Raw genomic sequence first — 17,083 nt, 5'->3', positions numbered from 1 at the left:
TCAGCTTACTTGGCACTGGGGTGGCTCTTCGCCACCTTTACCAGCTCCATCTCGTTGTCAAAGCTCAGCAGCTGGACCCCATGCTTGGCAGCATACTTGATCTGTGCAATTTGCTTACAGGGGTTGGCGTAGATGATCTTACTGGCAGGGACGCCAATACGCTGGACCAACTCCATCTCTGCCTGTGGGGTCCCAAAGGTGGTGGTGAGGAGGCAGCAGGGCCTGCTGGGCCCACAGAGGCCAAGGAAGCACAGATGAGGGGCAAAGTCATAGCTATGCATGCAGAGATCCATAAGGAATGAGCCCCACTTTTAGATAACAGATATACAAAATCAGAACTCAGGCTGGCTCACCATTCTTTGACAGGCAGAGCTGCCACGTACAGCCATGCAGGTAGCACACTGCATAATCCTAAAGGGCAGGGGGATTCCATTCACAAAGAATACATAGTAGATTTGTATATTTATTACAACTTCCTGGCAGTAAAGCATCTTCTCGTTCTAACAAAATCAGTATATTTATTGTAACAATTAAGTGTCTTAAGGAAGGGGTACGTTTTCTAATTCACACAAAGGCACTATATGGACTTCTGGTGGCCCTAACAACAGACTTCTGACACATTTTCCTGGCAGATTTAAATTTAGAGACTATTACTTGATGTATTAGAACATTCACAAAACCATGAGTCTTTTTTGACGCAGGCCTGCCGTATGCATGGCACTGTGCTGGGTGACTCCAGAGAGCCCCTCTCCCCTCAGGGACTCTTCTTCATCACCTTTACAGAACACTGCTTCACCTGATTGCTGCATTAATGATACAGATAATGATAATGATGATGATGAGAGCAACCATGGTCATCGAGCACCTACCACAAGCAGGCACTCAATGAGATGCTTCACATCAGGTGTTGGCAAACTTTTTCTAAAGAGGGCCAGAGAGTAAATAGTTTAGGCTTTGTAGGCCATACAGTTTCTGTCACAACTACTCCACTGCCATTGTAGCACCAAAGGAGCCACAGACAATGCGTGAGTGAATGAGCACGGCTGTGATCCAATTAAACTTTACAAAATCATCAGTGGGCTGGATTAGGCCCACGACCCACAGCTTGCCAACCCTTACTTTAGATAAACTGTTTTATTTACTCCTTATGATAACGGCATTACATGAGTATTAGCTCCATTCTACAGAGAAGGAAGCTGATGCTCAGAGAGACTGTGTAGCAAATAGCAAGTAGGTGGCAGAACCAACTTTCAAACTCAGGTCTGACTCTCCATGATTAAGGGAAGGCAGGCGAGGGGAAGCCATTTTTGAAACACGCTAGAAGACATAGGGCCATTTTCAGTGATCCTGAGTGTGTAACAAGGCTCTGGTTTTAATTTATCAACTTTTCAGCAAGAAGTATGTATGTGCATTATCTCAGGTGATGCCTATAACTATCCTATGAAATATTCATTGACCACATTTTACAGAGGACAAAATTGAGTTTGGAGAGGTCCACTAGTAAGTTGCAGAGTGGGACACAAAGGTCCAACTCCAGACCTAGAATTGCTGCCATCACAGCTTGCTTCCAAAGACCCTGAGTCTAAGTGTTTATGAAAAGTGTTTTTGTACCCTGCTTCACCACATGAGAGGAAGAAACAATGCTAACACTTTGGGGACCTGTCATTTAGCTTTGATTATAAATATTTAAATAAGAACCATTGTTGTAATCATCAGGGCAATGCAAATCAAAACCACAACGACACCTATCAGAATGGCTAGTATCAAAAAGACAAGAAATAACAAGTGTGGGCGAGGCTGTGGAGAAAAAGAAACCCTCATGTACTGTTGGTGGGTTGTAAATTGATGCAGGCGCTATGGAAAACAGTATGGAGGTTCCTCAAAAAATTAAAAATAGAACTACCACATGATCCTGCAATCCCACTTCTGAGTATTTATCCGAAGAAACTGAAAATACTAATTCAAAAAGATCTGTGCACCCTTATGTTCATTGCAGCATTATTTACAATAGCCAAGGTATGGAAGCAACCTAGGTGCCCATCAATAGATGAATGGACAAAGAAGATGATATACACACACATATACAAGAATATTATTCATCTATAAAAAAGAATGAAATTATACCATTCGTGACAAAACGAATGAACCTAAAGGGTATTATGTGCAATAAGTCTGACAGAGAAAGATGAATACCATATGATTTCACTTGTATGTGAAATCTAAAGAACAAAATAAACAAGCAAACAAAACAGAAACAAACTCATAGAGAACAAATTGATGGTTGTCAGAGGGGAAAGGGGTTAGGGGACTGGGTGAAAAAGGTGAAGGAGATTAAGAAGTACACACTGCCAGTTGTAATATTAGTCGTGTGGATGTAAAGTACAGCATAGGGAACATAGTTGACAATATTGTAATAACTGTACATGGTGACAGATGGGTACTAGACTTATCATGGTGATCACTTTGTAAGGTATATAAATGTCTAAGCACTATGTTGTACACCTGACACTAATATAATATGTCAATTAATATTTTAAAATAAACTTTAAAAAAGGAAAAATATAACCATTGTTATGATTACCATATGCCTACCATGGCATTAAACATTTTATATATATTCTTATTTAATGTTCATAATAATCTTATGATATAGGAAACAGAGGCTTAGGAAGGTTAAGCGTCCAAAGAAACACAGTTTATAAGTGGCACAACTGGAATTCTAACCCGGGACTGTCCAACTTGAGCATACAGCTCTTAACAGTACTTACTGTAAAGAAGAACTCAACCTCGATCCTGAATTGACAAATATTTCTTGGGCATCTTTTGAATTACCAGGCTCTATGACAGGTGCTAACGAAAACAAGTGGTGAGTAAAACAGACAGGGTCTCTGACCCTGTGGCATTTTCAGGCTGATGGAGAAGACAGGAACGAATGAACACTGAATAGTAATAGAATTACAAATGGATAAGAGCGTAAAGAAAGAGTACAGGATACTAGAGAGAATGCAGGATGGGGAGAACTGGGTGTAGGGGTGGATAGCCCTTTGAAGGGTCAGAAATTTAAGCTGAGCCCCACAGGAGGCCTCGGCCAAGCCAAAACGGAAGGAATGTATCAGGTAAAGGAAGTGCCTCTGGAGAGGTTCTGAAGCCAGGTGTTCAGCCTGATCCAGGTAAGGCAGGTGGAGTGGCCTGGGCAGGGAGTGCATGGTGGTAATGGTGGTGGGTAAGGTTGGAGGAAGATGGCCAGAGCCAATGGAGAAACGAAGAAGGCTGGTGTAGATTCATATTTTACCCGGCAAATGATGGGAAACAGCTTGAAGGGTTTCAAGAAGGGACATGACATGGCTGGATTTGCATTTTAAATGCAAAGTCTAAAAGCATATCACTCTGGCTACCATGTGGCAACAGCCTGAGGAAGGGCCCAAGAGATTGTGGGCAGACTGGTCACAAATGCCCTGGAAGAGATGACAGAGGCTGCACTAAAAGGGCAGGGGACATGTGTTCTGGAGGCAGGGCTGGCAAGCTTGGTGGTGAATTACACATGGGGAGGCAGAGTGAGGATGTCTGAGGGGACTCCATGCCCAGCACATTGAAGGACGCTTCTCAAAGAGAAGGTCATGAGTGCATTTGAACACATTAGGTTCCAGGCATCTTGTTTTATTATCAAGTCAGCAGCTGGTGATATAGGTCTGGGCTGGATAGCAACATAGGAGGTGGTGGCATATTGATGCCATTTAAAGCCATGGAGGAGATGAAATTCCCTAAGCAGAGGGAGAGTTTACAAGATAAGGGAGCCTGAGATGGAATCCAGAGGAAAGCTCTCATTTAGAGAGCAGTAGAAGATAAGGAAAAGCTGGCACCCAGGACCTGTAGAGATGTGAGGAGAGAGAATGTCTCCAAAAGAGGCAGAACAATACAGAGATCATAATGCCATTCCTGTCACAGTAAAACCTGTCCTACAACTTGTGTCTATATGGAAGGAGGCGTCACAATTGTCAGAGACACCCAGTAAGGGAGGGGCAGGCACAGAGCATCATTCACTTTCATCTGATATACTTCCAAAGTCTTTAAAAGTAGGAACATCTGTTAATGTTGAGTATTTTTCAAAAGACTACGTCATTAAATAGGAAGTTGCTCTTCAGTGAGTATCAAGTTTCAGTTAAACAAGAATAAATTCTAGAGGCCTGACGTACATGTCATGCCGACAGGTAACAATACTGTATACTGTGTACTCAGAAGTTTGTTAAGAGGGTAGATCTCATGTTAAGTGTTCTTACCACCACAAAAAATAATTTGCTGTGTTGAATATGTTTGAGGCCAGATAATAAAAGGACCAAGGTATGTCCCGAGCAACGTCTAAATGCATCAACATGGAGAGTTCTAAAACCTGCTTGAAAGCTATTGCCAAACAGTATATACCACATGACCATCTTTTATATTTTATTACAAAAATCACAAGGTATTTTGTATATTTCCCATGGATCATATTCATATTTTTAAGTACTCTATACCCACCAAACTCAAACTCATAATGGTGATTATCTCTGGAGACATAAAGCTGATGTCCTACTTTGGGGTGTGTGTGAATAAATCCATGTATTATTTAAATAACTGAAAATGAAGGTTTAAGATAAAGTGCTCTCTGGATCCTGGAGGTCGCTGGGGATGTTGGTAAGAGGAGGTCAGGAAGCAAAGACGTAAGGAGTGGGTGCTAAGGGAAAGTGACAAGTGAGTGCAGACACACGAGTGCAGACAACTCCATTTGGCCATGAGGAATAAGGGATGGGTTGAGGGATGATGTTGTGTCTAAGGAAAGCTTTTTAAGATGGAAGTATGCTAAGGGAGACAGCAAGAAAGGGCAAGGGATGAGGGAAGGCAAGATGACATAAGGGCCTTGGGAAGTTTGAATGGACCAGAGCCCTGTGCAAAGTGTGGCCTGTGCCCTTGACCCCGGAGGCTGTGTGATGCAAATCTGTACATCCTGCCGCAGCTCACGCCAAGCCCTCAGCAAAGGCATTTTGCTAAGCGTGGCCACCAACTATGGCTGACCAGAAGAGGGCAGCCTTGGACTTCCAAGAAAGCTGGGCGTCCCGTAGACACCTCTCAGCAAATGCGCGCAAAGGTCTGTGTGATCCCACCCACCAGGAGGGGTAATTGGCCTCTCCCAGCCCCCACGGTTAGCATCTGTCACCACCTTAGTCCCAGCTCAGCTATCCCATCCCCAAGACCTTGGAAAAGAAGGCAGCGATAGAATCACAGACCCCATCGCCATACTCAAGCAACCACTTTCCAGTGAGTCACTCAACCTCTGTGCTTTCTTTCTTTATATGTTAAATGCTTCCTCACAGGACTATTGTCAGAATAATGGTAATAGTAATTACCTCACAGTGTTATTGCAAAAATAAAATGAGATCTGTACAGAAAACGCTTGGCAAAGTGCTTGGCACAACAGAAGCACACGCTGACTTCGAAGACTTTCAAAGCTCTAATATCCCACAACTCTGCCCTTTGAAGGCCATCCCCTGAGGCTAAAGGGTCAAGGGGCCCACCTCTGGGTTTCCAGAAGCAGAGGACTCTAGTCTGTGGGGTTTGGTCCTATTCTTCACCCCTAGACCCAGAGGGCTGGAAAAGTGTCCCTTTCCTTGCTCAGAGCAGAGGCCCAGCATGTACAGGGGCAAGGCCAGGCTCTGGTACAAGCGAGATGTGTGCAGTTAGTTGGCCTCCAGTTTCCTCAACTGCAAAATGGCAATCTCTCTCCCTATGCCCCTCACAGGGCTTTATGTGACACACGCATGAAACTAGGTATGCAAAGCAAGAGCTAATGTAGAGGGGCTTTGCAGTTGACAAAAGGGAGAGACTCATCTATCAATAAGAACATTAACATTTGTTTCTGATGAAAGTTAGCCTCCTTGTTCTGACTGCCCCATCCTGGTGCATACCTATCTCCCACTAGAATCCCACCAGCCCTGTCATCCAGCCCAGGCTAGCTCTCCTCCTTTCTCCCCCAGGAATCCTTTCTTGAACTCTCCTCACAACACACAGCCATATTACTGACTTAAAAGGGATTTTAAAGGGGGGGTTCAAAGGGGTTTCCCCTCAATCATTACGAACCATTACAAAAATAACAGTAATAACAATATCACAAACCAAAGCCCACCAGGCTTGCTCCCACCTCAGGGCTTTTGCACTTGCTGTTCCCTCTGCCTAGAATGCTCTTCCCTTGGTTATCCACCTGGTTTGATCCTTTGCTTCCTTCAGGTCTATATTCAAATTTCAGCAAAGCTTTCCCTGGCTAAACTTTCTAAAAATGCAAACTTCTCCCCCCAACATTCCTTACTTCCCTTTCTTAATGTTCTCCACAGCATTTACCATCTAAAATACTATAGATTTTCACTGCTTAACTTGTTTTTAGAAAGCAAGCCCCAGTGAAGGAGGAGCCTTTTTTGTTTTGTTTTGTTCACTTGCTAAATCCCAACCAAGAATCGTGCTTGGCCCCACAGTAGGTGCTCCATAATGTTTGCTGAGTGCATAAATAAATCCAAAGCTGTACTCTGAGGAAACTTGATAGCTTAAAGGCTTATATCAAGTAAAAACAGGATGAAAATAAATAAGCTAAGCATTCAACTAAAGAACAGGAGAGTCTGTCTTACTTGAACTGTATTGCCAGCCACACCTAGCACAGTGATTAGCACCTTGTAGGAGCTCAATGGATAATTTTAAAAAATAGTAAATAAGTAAAGTAAATCTAAAGAGAACAGAGGGAAGTAAGACAACATTAATCAATTTAGAATTGATAACAATAACAAAAGTCTAAAAGGATTAGTTAAGAAAATGTACAGGCACACATGATTAAGATTATAAAAAATAAAAGAAAATAAAACCAAAGATAAGAGGATATTTTTGTTTTGTTTTGTTTTGTTTTAATTAGAATACCATGAATAGCTCTATGCCAAGAAGTTTGAAAACTGCCATTTGAAAAAAAAAAAAAACCATCCACCGAGGGACACACAAGGTTCCAATTTGAAACTTCAAGGCTAGGAAATTCCAGGCTTGTTACTCCTTCCCTCACCCCTTAAAATTCCTTCCAAGCGAGTGGCCCTCCCCAGAAGGCATGGGCCAACTGCAGGTCACTCCTGCCTTCCCAGGGCCCACCCATAGCAGCCTGGCCATGTGCATGTTCAGTAGGCAGCGAGGGTCAGTGTGCTGGTTGGGGCAGGGGCTCACCTTGTTAGCACAGCTGAAGCCCAGCCCCAGCTCGGCCAGGACCTTCAGCACGCCCAGGCTACTGTTGCACTTGACAGCGTAAAAGGGCCGGACTCGAGGCAGGCACTTCAGAAAGCAGAAGTGCTTCCTCACTACAGTACCGAGGTCGGCCACGAAGAAGGCAGCGACCTCACCCTGCACAACAAGAAGGGTGAATGTGAGACCCCACCCAACTCCCTCCTTATGCGTGCCATCCCTAGTCTTCCCAGATACCTACCCCAAATGGCTCTGGCCATGAAGCTACCCTGCTCCAAATTCCCTAGGGCTCCCCAAGCACACAGAGCAGAAGGCAAATTCCCCAACCTGGCATTCAGGCCCTGTGATCCAGCCCCAGTCCCTCCCCTCACTGTGGTTCAAACTCCAGCTGCAGACTGGATCATTTATATTCCCACCTCCATGCCTCTGTTCCCACCATGCCCTCTGCATAGAATACCCTTCCCCTACTTGTGTCTGGCAAATTCTTAATCTGCCTTCAAGTTTCGGGTGGAACATCACTTGCCCCAAACCAAGAAGGCAACTCTGCCTTTAATGCTCCTACGGCGTTTTGCACTTGCTTCCAAAGTATCAGAACCAGGTTTGCATCTGTCTTCTCCAGGAAAAGATAAGCTCCTTAAAGGCCAAAGCTATGGCCTACAGCCCACTGTTTTTCACATACTGGTTCTCAATGAAGCCTTGAGGTAGTTCCACTGCCACTGCAATCCATGCCTATGGACAAGTGGCCATGACAGGTATGCTGAGGGCCAAACATGCATGAGGCTATGGGTGAGACCACATTACTGAAGTTTTCCTTGGGACTCAGTTTCCCTTTATGCAACACCTCTTTTTTTACAAATGCCCACTTGGTATTTGACATTATGCTAAGGAACAGTGATGACCAGAGATGACCAGGGATCTAATCCTAAAGGGACTTGGGTCTAGAAGAGAACAAACCCCTTACACAATCAAGCCCATTCAATTAATGCTCAACAGGAGTTTCTACACAGTGAAATGGGAGCCTATGGAGAAAGAAAATACAAAATCTGCCTGGGCAATCAGGAAAAGGTGAGTAATAAGGAATGAGTAGAAACAGGTAAGAGGGAGAGAGCCTGGGAGAAGGGTATTCTAGGCAAAGGAGTGATAATAGAGCACATGGCATCATTAGGACATACAAGCAGAGCAGTTCAGCTCTGAAGGAGTATAATATATACCATGGGAGAAGCCGGGAATGGGGCTATGAAGGCAGTGAGGGACAGACAAAGAATTATGATTTTGAGCAGAGCTCTGATAAAGTTGGAGGGGGTGGGGTGAAGCGGGGAGGAGGCTGGGGGGCTTTTAGAGAGATGAAGCCTGAACTACAAAGGGAGGTTCTGGAGGAACACACTGGAGAGTAATTAAGGAGGCTGAACCCACAGAGCTTGGTGATGCCTAGATGTGGGGTGGGGGTGGGGGAAGCAAGGACTCTCAGTTTCTGACCTAGAGGGCTAGGTAGATGATAGTGGTACTATTATCAAGGTAGGGAACAGGAGAGACAGATTTGGGGGCAAGGACTGGAAACTCGGGATGTCTTGCAAATAGCAAGGACTGAGCACCAAATCAGTGAAAGAATAAGATGAGGGTCCAAGAGGCCCTTTCAGAGGAGACAGCGGGCCTGCACGGAGAATCGGGGACCCACCCCCACTCACAGCCCCTCACCGTGGTGGCCTCTGAGGCCCCCAGAGTGAGTTCCTCCAGCAGGTCTCGGGTGCTGAAGCCCTCTTCTACCATCACAAAGTCCGTTTCACTCAGGTAGCCAGCCATGCCTAGGAGGAGGAGCCGATGGGCTGGATGGAGCCTCCGCCGCCGCCGCCGCTGCCGCCGCCGCCGCCGCCGCCGCCTTAGAAAGTATGCAACACACTGCCAGGGGGAGAGAGAGGGCCGCTGGCCTGGGTGCCGAACGCGTGTAGGAGAGGGGGGCTGGTCGCTGATCCCCTCAATTCCCCTGACCAGGACGCCCAATTCTGTCACACCCTGCCCCCAGCACAAGCCTGGGGCGCTTAGGTTCACTGGGAAGGGTAGGGACCACCAGGAATCCTGGATTGGGATAAGGCATTAATATGCCCAGCTGTCTGTCACTGCCTCCCCGAGTCTGTTTCCCTACTCGTAAAATGGATGAATTGTTCTAGAGTTTCCAGTTCTGAAATTTGGGTTTTAGGAAAAAGAGAAAGAAAGGTTGCAAGATAGCAGGGAAGCCGAGAAGCTTGAGTGGCCAAGTTTCCAGGGTGCACCCAGTCCTGACCACGCCCACCTAAAAGGCTGCGGATGGCTCCTTCTGGCGTCTCGGCCCCAGAGCTGGGCTTAAGTTCAAGTCCGCTCTCTGCTACGTGACCTTGGGTACACCCCGTCCCCTCCCGGAGCCTCAGTTTCACCGTTTGTAAGTGGGGGCCTGGCTGGTGCTAGTGAGTTAGAATTCTAAGCGTGCATGGGGGCGCCACGCGGGCTCCCGGGCGAGAACCGAAGGCTGAGGTTAAGTCCGGGTGAGCCTTCCCCAGTGTAGGGCCGAAGTGCTGCCTCCGCCGCCCCCACCCCCAACACCCTTACCAAGCCCCGTCTTCCTTCGCGGGGGCCAGTGCCAGGCGCGCTGCTAGGGGGGGTCGCCGGTGACCTCGAAACTTGTGCAACACCCCGAGGAGGAGTGGCAGTTGCGGAGCCGAGGCCCCTGCTGAAAGGAGGCAGGAGGGGGCCAGGAGCAGGTCAGCACGGGAGCCGAAGGCGCCCGTACCCTGAGGCTCCCGGAGCCACTCCCAGCACTCGCCTTAAAACGCATTTACACGGCTTCGGCCCATAGATTTCCCCAGCGAGTGAATCGGATCCTCGGCGCCTCCGCTCGCTCGCTCCCCCGGCTCGGGCCCCGCGGCCTGCGCCCCGCCCGCCCAGCAGCCACCGACCCCCACGCCCCGCCTTCCTGCCGCCGCCCGCTTATATAAGCCCCGCCCCGACTCCGCCCCCGGTACTTAGGCCCCGCCTCCCTCGTCGACCCCGTAGCCCTGGCAACCGGGTGCCGCCATCCCATTGGTCGATTCTGACATAAAGCATTCAGCTCTGCTGGGCGTCTCAGCAAACCTGAGCCTCAGTCCTCCAGGCTGAGTCCTGGTCCACCGCTACTCCACGCCGGAACTGCCAGGCTGCCACCTCAGAATCCCGGGCGTCTATGCGGTAGGACGCTTAGATCCTGGATCTGAGATCTTAAGAGAATGGGCGGTAAGCCAGGAGGTTTTCTATTTCCTCCGGGAAGCCTTTTCTGTGACGACCTCCGCTCCTGTGGTGAACTGCTCACTCCTCCCTCGAAGTCCAGGTCAAAGGTCATCTCTTTGTATTACTTTTCTAATTGCCTCTTCCAGCATCTTTGATCATCCAACTTAAAACCCAGCTAAAATGTTTTCAGAGAGCCTTCTTATGGATTTCCCAGCTCAGGGCAATCCCCTCCCTTCATTCCGCCCTCTGAATGAAGCAAACTCCTGTCACCTCTCAAATGAAATATGTCTCCTTCTGGGAAGGTAAGCATTCTCTGACTTCCCCAACTCAACGTATTTCTTCACTTTACCTGACAAACTCTGCTCATTTATCAAAGTCCAGTATAATGTCACTTCCTCTATTGAGCCTCCCATGACATTCCTAGCCTGGAGGAACAATGGAACTCATAGCACTTTTGTCTGTGTGGACTCCTCATTCCTTTGGCTCTGGTTACTCACAGAGTGAGATTCCAGTTGTCGCTTTACACCTCTTGTTTGGTTACACTTCCCAGCGAGTTTATGAACTCTAAAGGGCAGGAACCGAGCGCCTGGCTCTTCAGAGTGCCCAGTGACTGGCCTAAACAAGAGTGCTGATGAGGATTCAATACCTGTGTTACTCAAAAGCTAATTCAGAATTTCATCGGGAACAGTAATCGTATGAGAACAGCTAGGACGTTCTTTAAAAAGAAGAGAACTTCCTCTACCAGATAGCAAAGTATTTTATAAAGCTATAATCTTTGAAACACCGTAGTACTTACAGGAAGAGATGGCGGTAGAAAAGAAGAGTCTAGAATAGTCTCATGCATATTGGAGAATGTGGTACACAACGAAGTCAGCATTTCAAATCAGTGGGGCCAAAGGGCTTTTGGTCTAACATATGTGTTCATATCCTCTGTCAAGCTGTAGGCTTCTCGAAAGACAGAGGCCCTTCTAGTCCTGCCTCAGGATCTCCCTAGAGCACCCTGCACAACCTAATCATAACTTACTCAGATGGTGTAAAGCAGTGACCATGGAGTCCCCACCCAACTCGGCCACGTGACTTCTGGGTGTCCTTGGTTGGGTCATCCTGCTTAGACCAGGGTCACTTCTGCCTGGCTTGATTTCCCCCTATAAACTGAGAGCATTCAGACTAAATGATTTCTACCTGGAACCTTCTTGTTTTCTATGCATAGGAACAGCCTTTCAGGAGGCAGCCTTTTAGGGGTCCATGTTTTGAGAGATTTGTAGTCATTTGCACCATAGTATGAATTAGTGACTGAGGTCCTCCTGAGAAGCAGCATCTACTGACTGAGATGAAGGTGACCAAGACAGCCATGGATGAAACCCTGAAAAGACCCATCAGGAAAAGATGATAGTCAGAAGAGGGAAAGAGCACCCAAATAAACTTTACCTCTACTCTTTTTTTATTAACTGTTCTTTGAGCTGGCTATATTTGAATGTCATGCCATGGTCTAAGTCTACCTCACTAGCTCTTTTCATCACCTGGTACATAGTAGGCACGTAATAGATACATACAGTATGCTTCCTGAATGAATCAATAAAGGTAAGAAGGAACAAACCAGAATCTAGTCTGTCCATTTATGATCTGTTAAGGGTTAGTGGACTAGATACAGATAAACTGGATTAATCTTCCCTACTGGGTATGTTATATCACTGAATCTCCATGACAACCCTATGTCACAGGAGCTATAATTGTTCCCATTTTACAAATAAGAAACCCGAGATTCAGAAAAGTTCAGAAACTTGCCCAGGGTCACAAAGCAAGTAAGGGTGGAACCTGGATTTAAACCCATCTACCCTGACTCTTAACCTTTATGCTTAACTGCCAACCAGTGGCTGAGCATTCTGGCCCCCGCCCAACGAAAGTCACCCAGTCATCCTGCTGGCATTTAGCCCGAAAGTAGGCAGCCCCTCTCCTGCCAGTCTCTCATGCCATTGTTTTCCATGGATACTGTGTAGAGCCCTTGAGAACATGTTGCTGAAGTAGGATGAAGAGCTTCTGATCTCTGGCCAGGATCATGTCCATCAATTTCAACCTATTCTTCCTAAACCAATCATAATTATAGTCAGAAACACTGCAATAATAAAAATGCCTTGTGTGTGCATAGAGTTGGAGAGTTTGCAAAATACTTCCCCGTCGATCATTTTATTCAGGATTCCTAATACTTCATAGGATTCGGTGTCAGTTAAATTTAGGTTTGGCTGAGGAAAATAGGCCAAAAACAACAGAACCATAAACATAGGTTTAGTCTACCATGTATGTAGTATATAACACTGGAGGTAAGCAGTCCAAGTCTGGTGTGGCAGCTCCACAAGATCATCAGGAACCAAGGCATCTCCTCTCAACTCTATCATCCTCAGCTCCTAGCTTCTAGCCTCATGGTCCAAAATGGCTGCTGGAACTCCAGCCACATTTCCAAGGCTAATTTAACCAGTATATACAGTGTGACCAGACAAATTGTTCGTGGTCAGTGTCATTTCTGATTGATCAGTGCCCATCTCCATACTGATTATTAAAGATTTTAAACACCAACTCTGCACATTCCAGGCAGCAGGAAACCTCCCTTTAAGCGGCCATCCCCCAATTCCACCTGTGTTAATTTCTTAGGGCTGCTGGAGTACCAAAAACTGGATGGCTTAAAAGAGTTCTGGAGGTCAGAAATCCAAAATCCAGGTGTTGGCAGTGCCATGCTCTTTGATGGTTCTAGGGGAGAGTCCTTCCTTGCCCCTTCTGGCTTCTGAGGTTTGTTGATAATCCTTGGCATTCCTTGGCTTGTAGATGCATCACTCCAGTCATATGGCTGTCTTCTCCCTGTGTGTCTTCATATCATCTTCACTGTGTATGTGTCTGTGTCCAAATTTCCTTTAATAAGGATTCCAGTCATATTGGATTAGGGACCACCCAAATTATTTCATTTTAACTTGATTACTTCTGTAAAGACCCTATTTCCAAATAAGGTCACATTCTATGGTACTGGGAATTAGGACTTTATCATATTTTGGGGGGGACACAATTCAACTCATACCATCATCCAACGCTTTCTTTCATATCCTTGGTGAAAACAGATACATGGTGCTACCTAGCTTCGAAGGAGGCGGGAAGATGTAGTTTCTAGCTGGGTACATTTTTGCTATCTCCAACCTCCAATAAAATCAAAATACTAAAGAAGAAAAAGAGACTGGGAATTGCATAGAGACTGACAGTATCTCACACAGTAGAAAAGGTGATTTCCCCCTTTTACAGATCAGTATGCCAGTTCAGAATAATTACAGCATTTACTCCATAGGGCAAGGTGGACAGAGAAGTAAATAAACATTTATTACCTATTGTGTGACAGACACCATGCTAAATGTTTACAAACACATGATTGCATTTAATCTTTAGACAACACTGACAGGCCTTATTAGCCCCACTTTACAGATGAGAAAATTGGAGTTAAATCTTTTGTCTAAGGTGAGACAGCTAGTGAGCAACAGAGCTGAGACTTAACTCTGGTCTGACTGATTTTATGCTTGTGAGATGGGCCCTGTTCTGGGGCATGAAACCAGAACAAAGAATGCTGAGACCAGGCAAAGAGCGAATAGCAGGAGACCTGAGAGAGCCTGGAACTCAGATTCAAATACAAGATGAACAGGCATAAAGAGCATCAACCTGAAGTCAGCACTGCAAAGTCCCTGAATGCCTCGGAGATGGAGACCATGAAGTAATCAGAAACCAGAAGCTAAAAGCAGTCTTAGGCATTGTAAGGTCAGAGCTGTCTTCAAGTTAAAGGTAGAGACTAATAATAACAGTAGCCACAGTTTGTTGAGCATCTACTATGCTCCAGGCATTGTATTATGTGTTTAATAATAATTATAGCTACAAATATTGCCAGAGAACTTACTATCATGTAGCCTTGTTGTCAGAGTTATATAACCTTTAATCTCACAACCCTATGAGTTTGGTGCTATTAGTATTATGGGGGAGGGAAACAAGCTAGAGAGGCTAACCTGCTCAAGGTCACACAGCTAGTGAGTGTCACCTCTGTACTACACACGTTTCCTCCATCCTGACAACAAGCCTGCAAGGTGGGAATTATTACTTTCATTTCACAATGGAGGAATCTGAGGACCAGAGAAGCCAAGTGATTTACCCAGTATTACACAGCTGGCAAGTGGCAGAGCCTGAACTCAAATTCGGGGTTGTGCAGCGGTGAGGAACTTGAAAGGCCAGGGTCATGTTAGAGCAGATCCTGAACCTCAAAGCTTGGAACTCCAAATTTTAGTTATTAGTGAGGTATCTCTGTTCCCTGGCACAGAGGCCAGGTCTGTGTCTCAGAACCCAGCCCAGGACCTGGTAACAAGGAGGTAAAACTCAAGTGTGTTGACTGAATGTGGGATTAGAATCACAGCCTTTCCCTAGACAGACAAAATGCTAAGATGCTGAATTGGGTACTTTGGATTTCTTGATGTTTATTTTCACTCTCTTCTAGGCTGAACACAAATCTGAAAAAATAATAGCATGCAACAATTAAAGACTTCACTTTCTTTCAACCCAGACCTGAGTCATTCTGACAAATGTGATGGGAATACAACCACCACCACCAAATAAGAAAAAAATACTCAGTTGAAAATTCTCACTTTCTCCAGATGCTGCATCCAGAATCACCTGGGAATGGCATGGAAAGGGCTGTTGACTCTTCTGTATTCTCCAGTGGTTCTCAGATGAGTGGGCATCAGAATTACCTGGAAAGCTAGTTAAAACACAGATTTCTGGGCCCTACTCCAGAGTTTCTGATTCAGTAAGCTGAAAATATGTATTTATGACAAGTTCCCAGGTAATACCAATGCTCCTGGCCCAGGAACCAGATTTAGAGACCCCCTGGCCTAAAGAAACTTGCAGTACAGCTGGCAGAGAGGTCAAAGCTGTGTACCCTTGAAAGAAGGCATCTGGCTCTCACCCCCATCCCTCTCTGGCAGGGAGGTAGGGTGGGACAAAAAAACAACCTAGGCTGAATGGCTATGCTGTCTCTAGATAATAAGAGATCAAACTTCAGGGGTATATAAATACCTGAGGCAATCCTCACTGGCTGTGTGACTTTGGCAAAGTTACTTATCTCGTGTGAGTCTCATTTTATGTATCTGTAAAATGGGTGAAATAAGAGTGCCTACTTCCTAGAATTGATGCAAGGAGTTCATAAGCATGTAAAAGCTCTTGCCTAGCACTTGGCACGTACATTAGTAAATATATTGTAAGTAGTGGCTATTAGTATTATTACCCTGAGCCAGGGCTGCAGGGGGCCAGAGGAGAAAATCCAGCAATGGGTCAGAGGGATACTGCTAGGAGCAGAATGGGAGAAGCAGCCCCACAGGGGGGTTTGGGGACCTGAGCTGAGGATCACCCAGCAGGGGTCGGAGGCTCAGGAAGAGGGTCAGCACAGTGCGATGGGGTAGGTGGTGGAATTCCATTCTATTCCCCCAAGGGATTTCACAAGGGTAGAGGCCAAAGTGCTGAGCACTGAGTCATGCAAGACTGACCCAAGCTGGGCCTCTTTCTAAATTGCTGTAGTAGTCATGTTCTCCTCTTGAAGACTGTTCATTCACCCCAAGGAAGAGTGGAGCCAGGCAGCCATATCTGTACCTCCAGGCTCGATGCTCCCTTACCCCCACTGCTGATGGAACCATACAACATCTATGTGCCTCCAGTCAACTGGCCAATCGGAGATGCAGAGACTGTGGTCAGGTAGTCCTTGGAAAAATCACTTCCTTCTCTGAATCTAGGTTTCCTCTTCTATGACCCCCATGATCTCTGAGACTCTTAGTGACTCAAATATCATCCTCCAGTCTCTATCATTATCCTAGGGAATCTGGATTGAGATTGTGGCCTTTTCTCTGATGGCAGAAAGTGTGGTTTGTTCTCATAGGGAATAGATGAGAAAAGTATTTTCAGGTCTGGGGTTACAGCTTGCCTGCCTCTCAGTTTGGGAAATAGACAAATCTGGATTTAAATCCAGATTTAAATCTAAAGCTGCCACACTCTGGCAGCTCTATGATCCTAGCAATTTGTCTCAACATTCTGAGTCTCCGTTTACTGCACTGTAAAATAGGTTTAGTAATATCTTCTTCAGAAGGTTGTTGGAAATAGTTAATTAAAAGATACAGAGCACTTCGCATATCACCTGACACATAGAAAGTGTTCCCAAAATAGTAGCTCTCATTAGCTTCTGAGACCTGAGTGGTTTCTGCAGGTACTCATGAGCACGGGGTGGGCAGGGCAGAAGGAGAGCATTTCCGGAGTCCTCTTTGCACATAAGTATGGGCCTGGGCACTGTGTGTCCAGCTGCTGGGCTGTGGAGATTTTGGAGATACCAGTTCCTGTTAAACGGAGTTCCAGGCCCCTCATCTTCCCATTTCGGAGACTGAACCCAGAAGTCTGAGTCACAGAAAGCACTTGAAGGTCCCTGGGAAAGCCATCTGGACCAGGAGCACTTAGAAGATGTTTTTCAGACATGTTTAGTTTATCAAAATATTGTATACATCGTTTATAGTTGCAAAACAACTCCCAAAACTTAATGGTTTAAAACAACAAATAT

At 45.9% G+C, this 17,083-nt stretch overlaps 1 protein-coding gene and 1 long non-coding RNA gene across 5 annotated transcripts in view; one reads left to right on the top strand and one right to left on the bottom strand.

Annotated features, from left to right (window-relative positions):
- AZIN2 (antizyme inhibitor 2) overlaps window positions 1–10,166 on the bottom strand; it is a 28,443-nt gene extending 18,277 nt beyond the window's left edge. Inside the window, exons 1-5 of one of the 4 annotated variants that reach the window (XM_011357899.2) lie at window positions 10,034–10,166; window positions 9,820–9,940; window positions 8,935–9,135; window positions 7,225–7,398; window positions 10–182 (exon numbers count right to left, since the gene is read on the bottom strand). In XM_011357899.2, the coding sequence (XP_011356201.1) occupies window positions 10–182; window positions 7,225–7,398; window positions 8,935–9,039 (452 nt within the window). In that variant the 5' untranslated portion in view covers window positions 9,040–9,135; window positions 9,820–9,940; window positions 10,034–10,166. Of the gene's footprint in view, window positions 1–9; window positions 223–353; window positions 412–7,224; window positions 9,136–9,819 lie in introns of those variants that run through there. The other 3 variants (XM_023529334.1, XM_023529335.1, XM_023529336.1) reach the window with 3 other exon arrangements.
- A 171-nt stretch (window positions 10,167–10,337) lies between these two features.
- LOC105290598 lies at window positions 10,338–12,075 on the top strand. Its single transcript, XR_895762.2, has 3 exons — window positions 10,338–10,479; window positions 10,620–10,775; window positions 11,698–12,075. It is a non-coding gene; the product is annotated as an uncharacterized LOC105290598 (long non-coding RNA).
- The last annotated feature ends 5,008 nt before the right edge of the window (window positions 12,076–17,083 follow it).

The sequence above is a fragment of the Pteropus vampyrus genome, unplaced genomic scaffold (assembly GCF_000151845.1).
Source record: "Pteropus vampyrus isolate Shadow unplaced genomic scaffold, Pvam_2.0 Scaffold36, whole genome shotgun sequence".
NCBI classification, from domain to species: Eukaryota; Metazoa; Chordata; class Mammalia; order Chiroptera; family Pteropodidae; genus Pteropus; species Pteropus vampyrus.
Note: the sequence above shows the minus strand (reverse complement) of the source record. Positions and strands in the feature narration are given on the sequence as shown.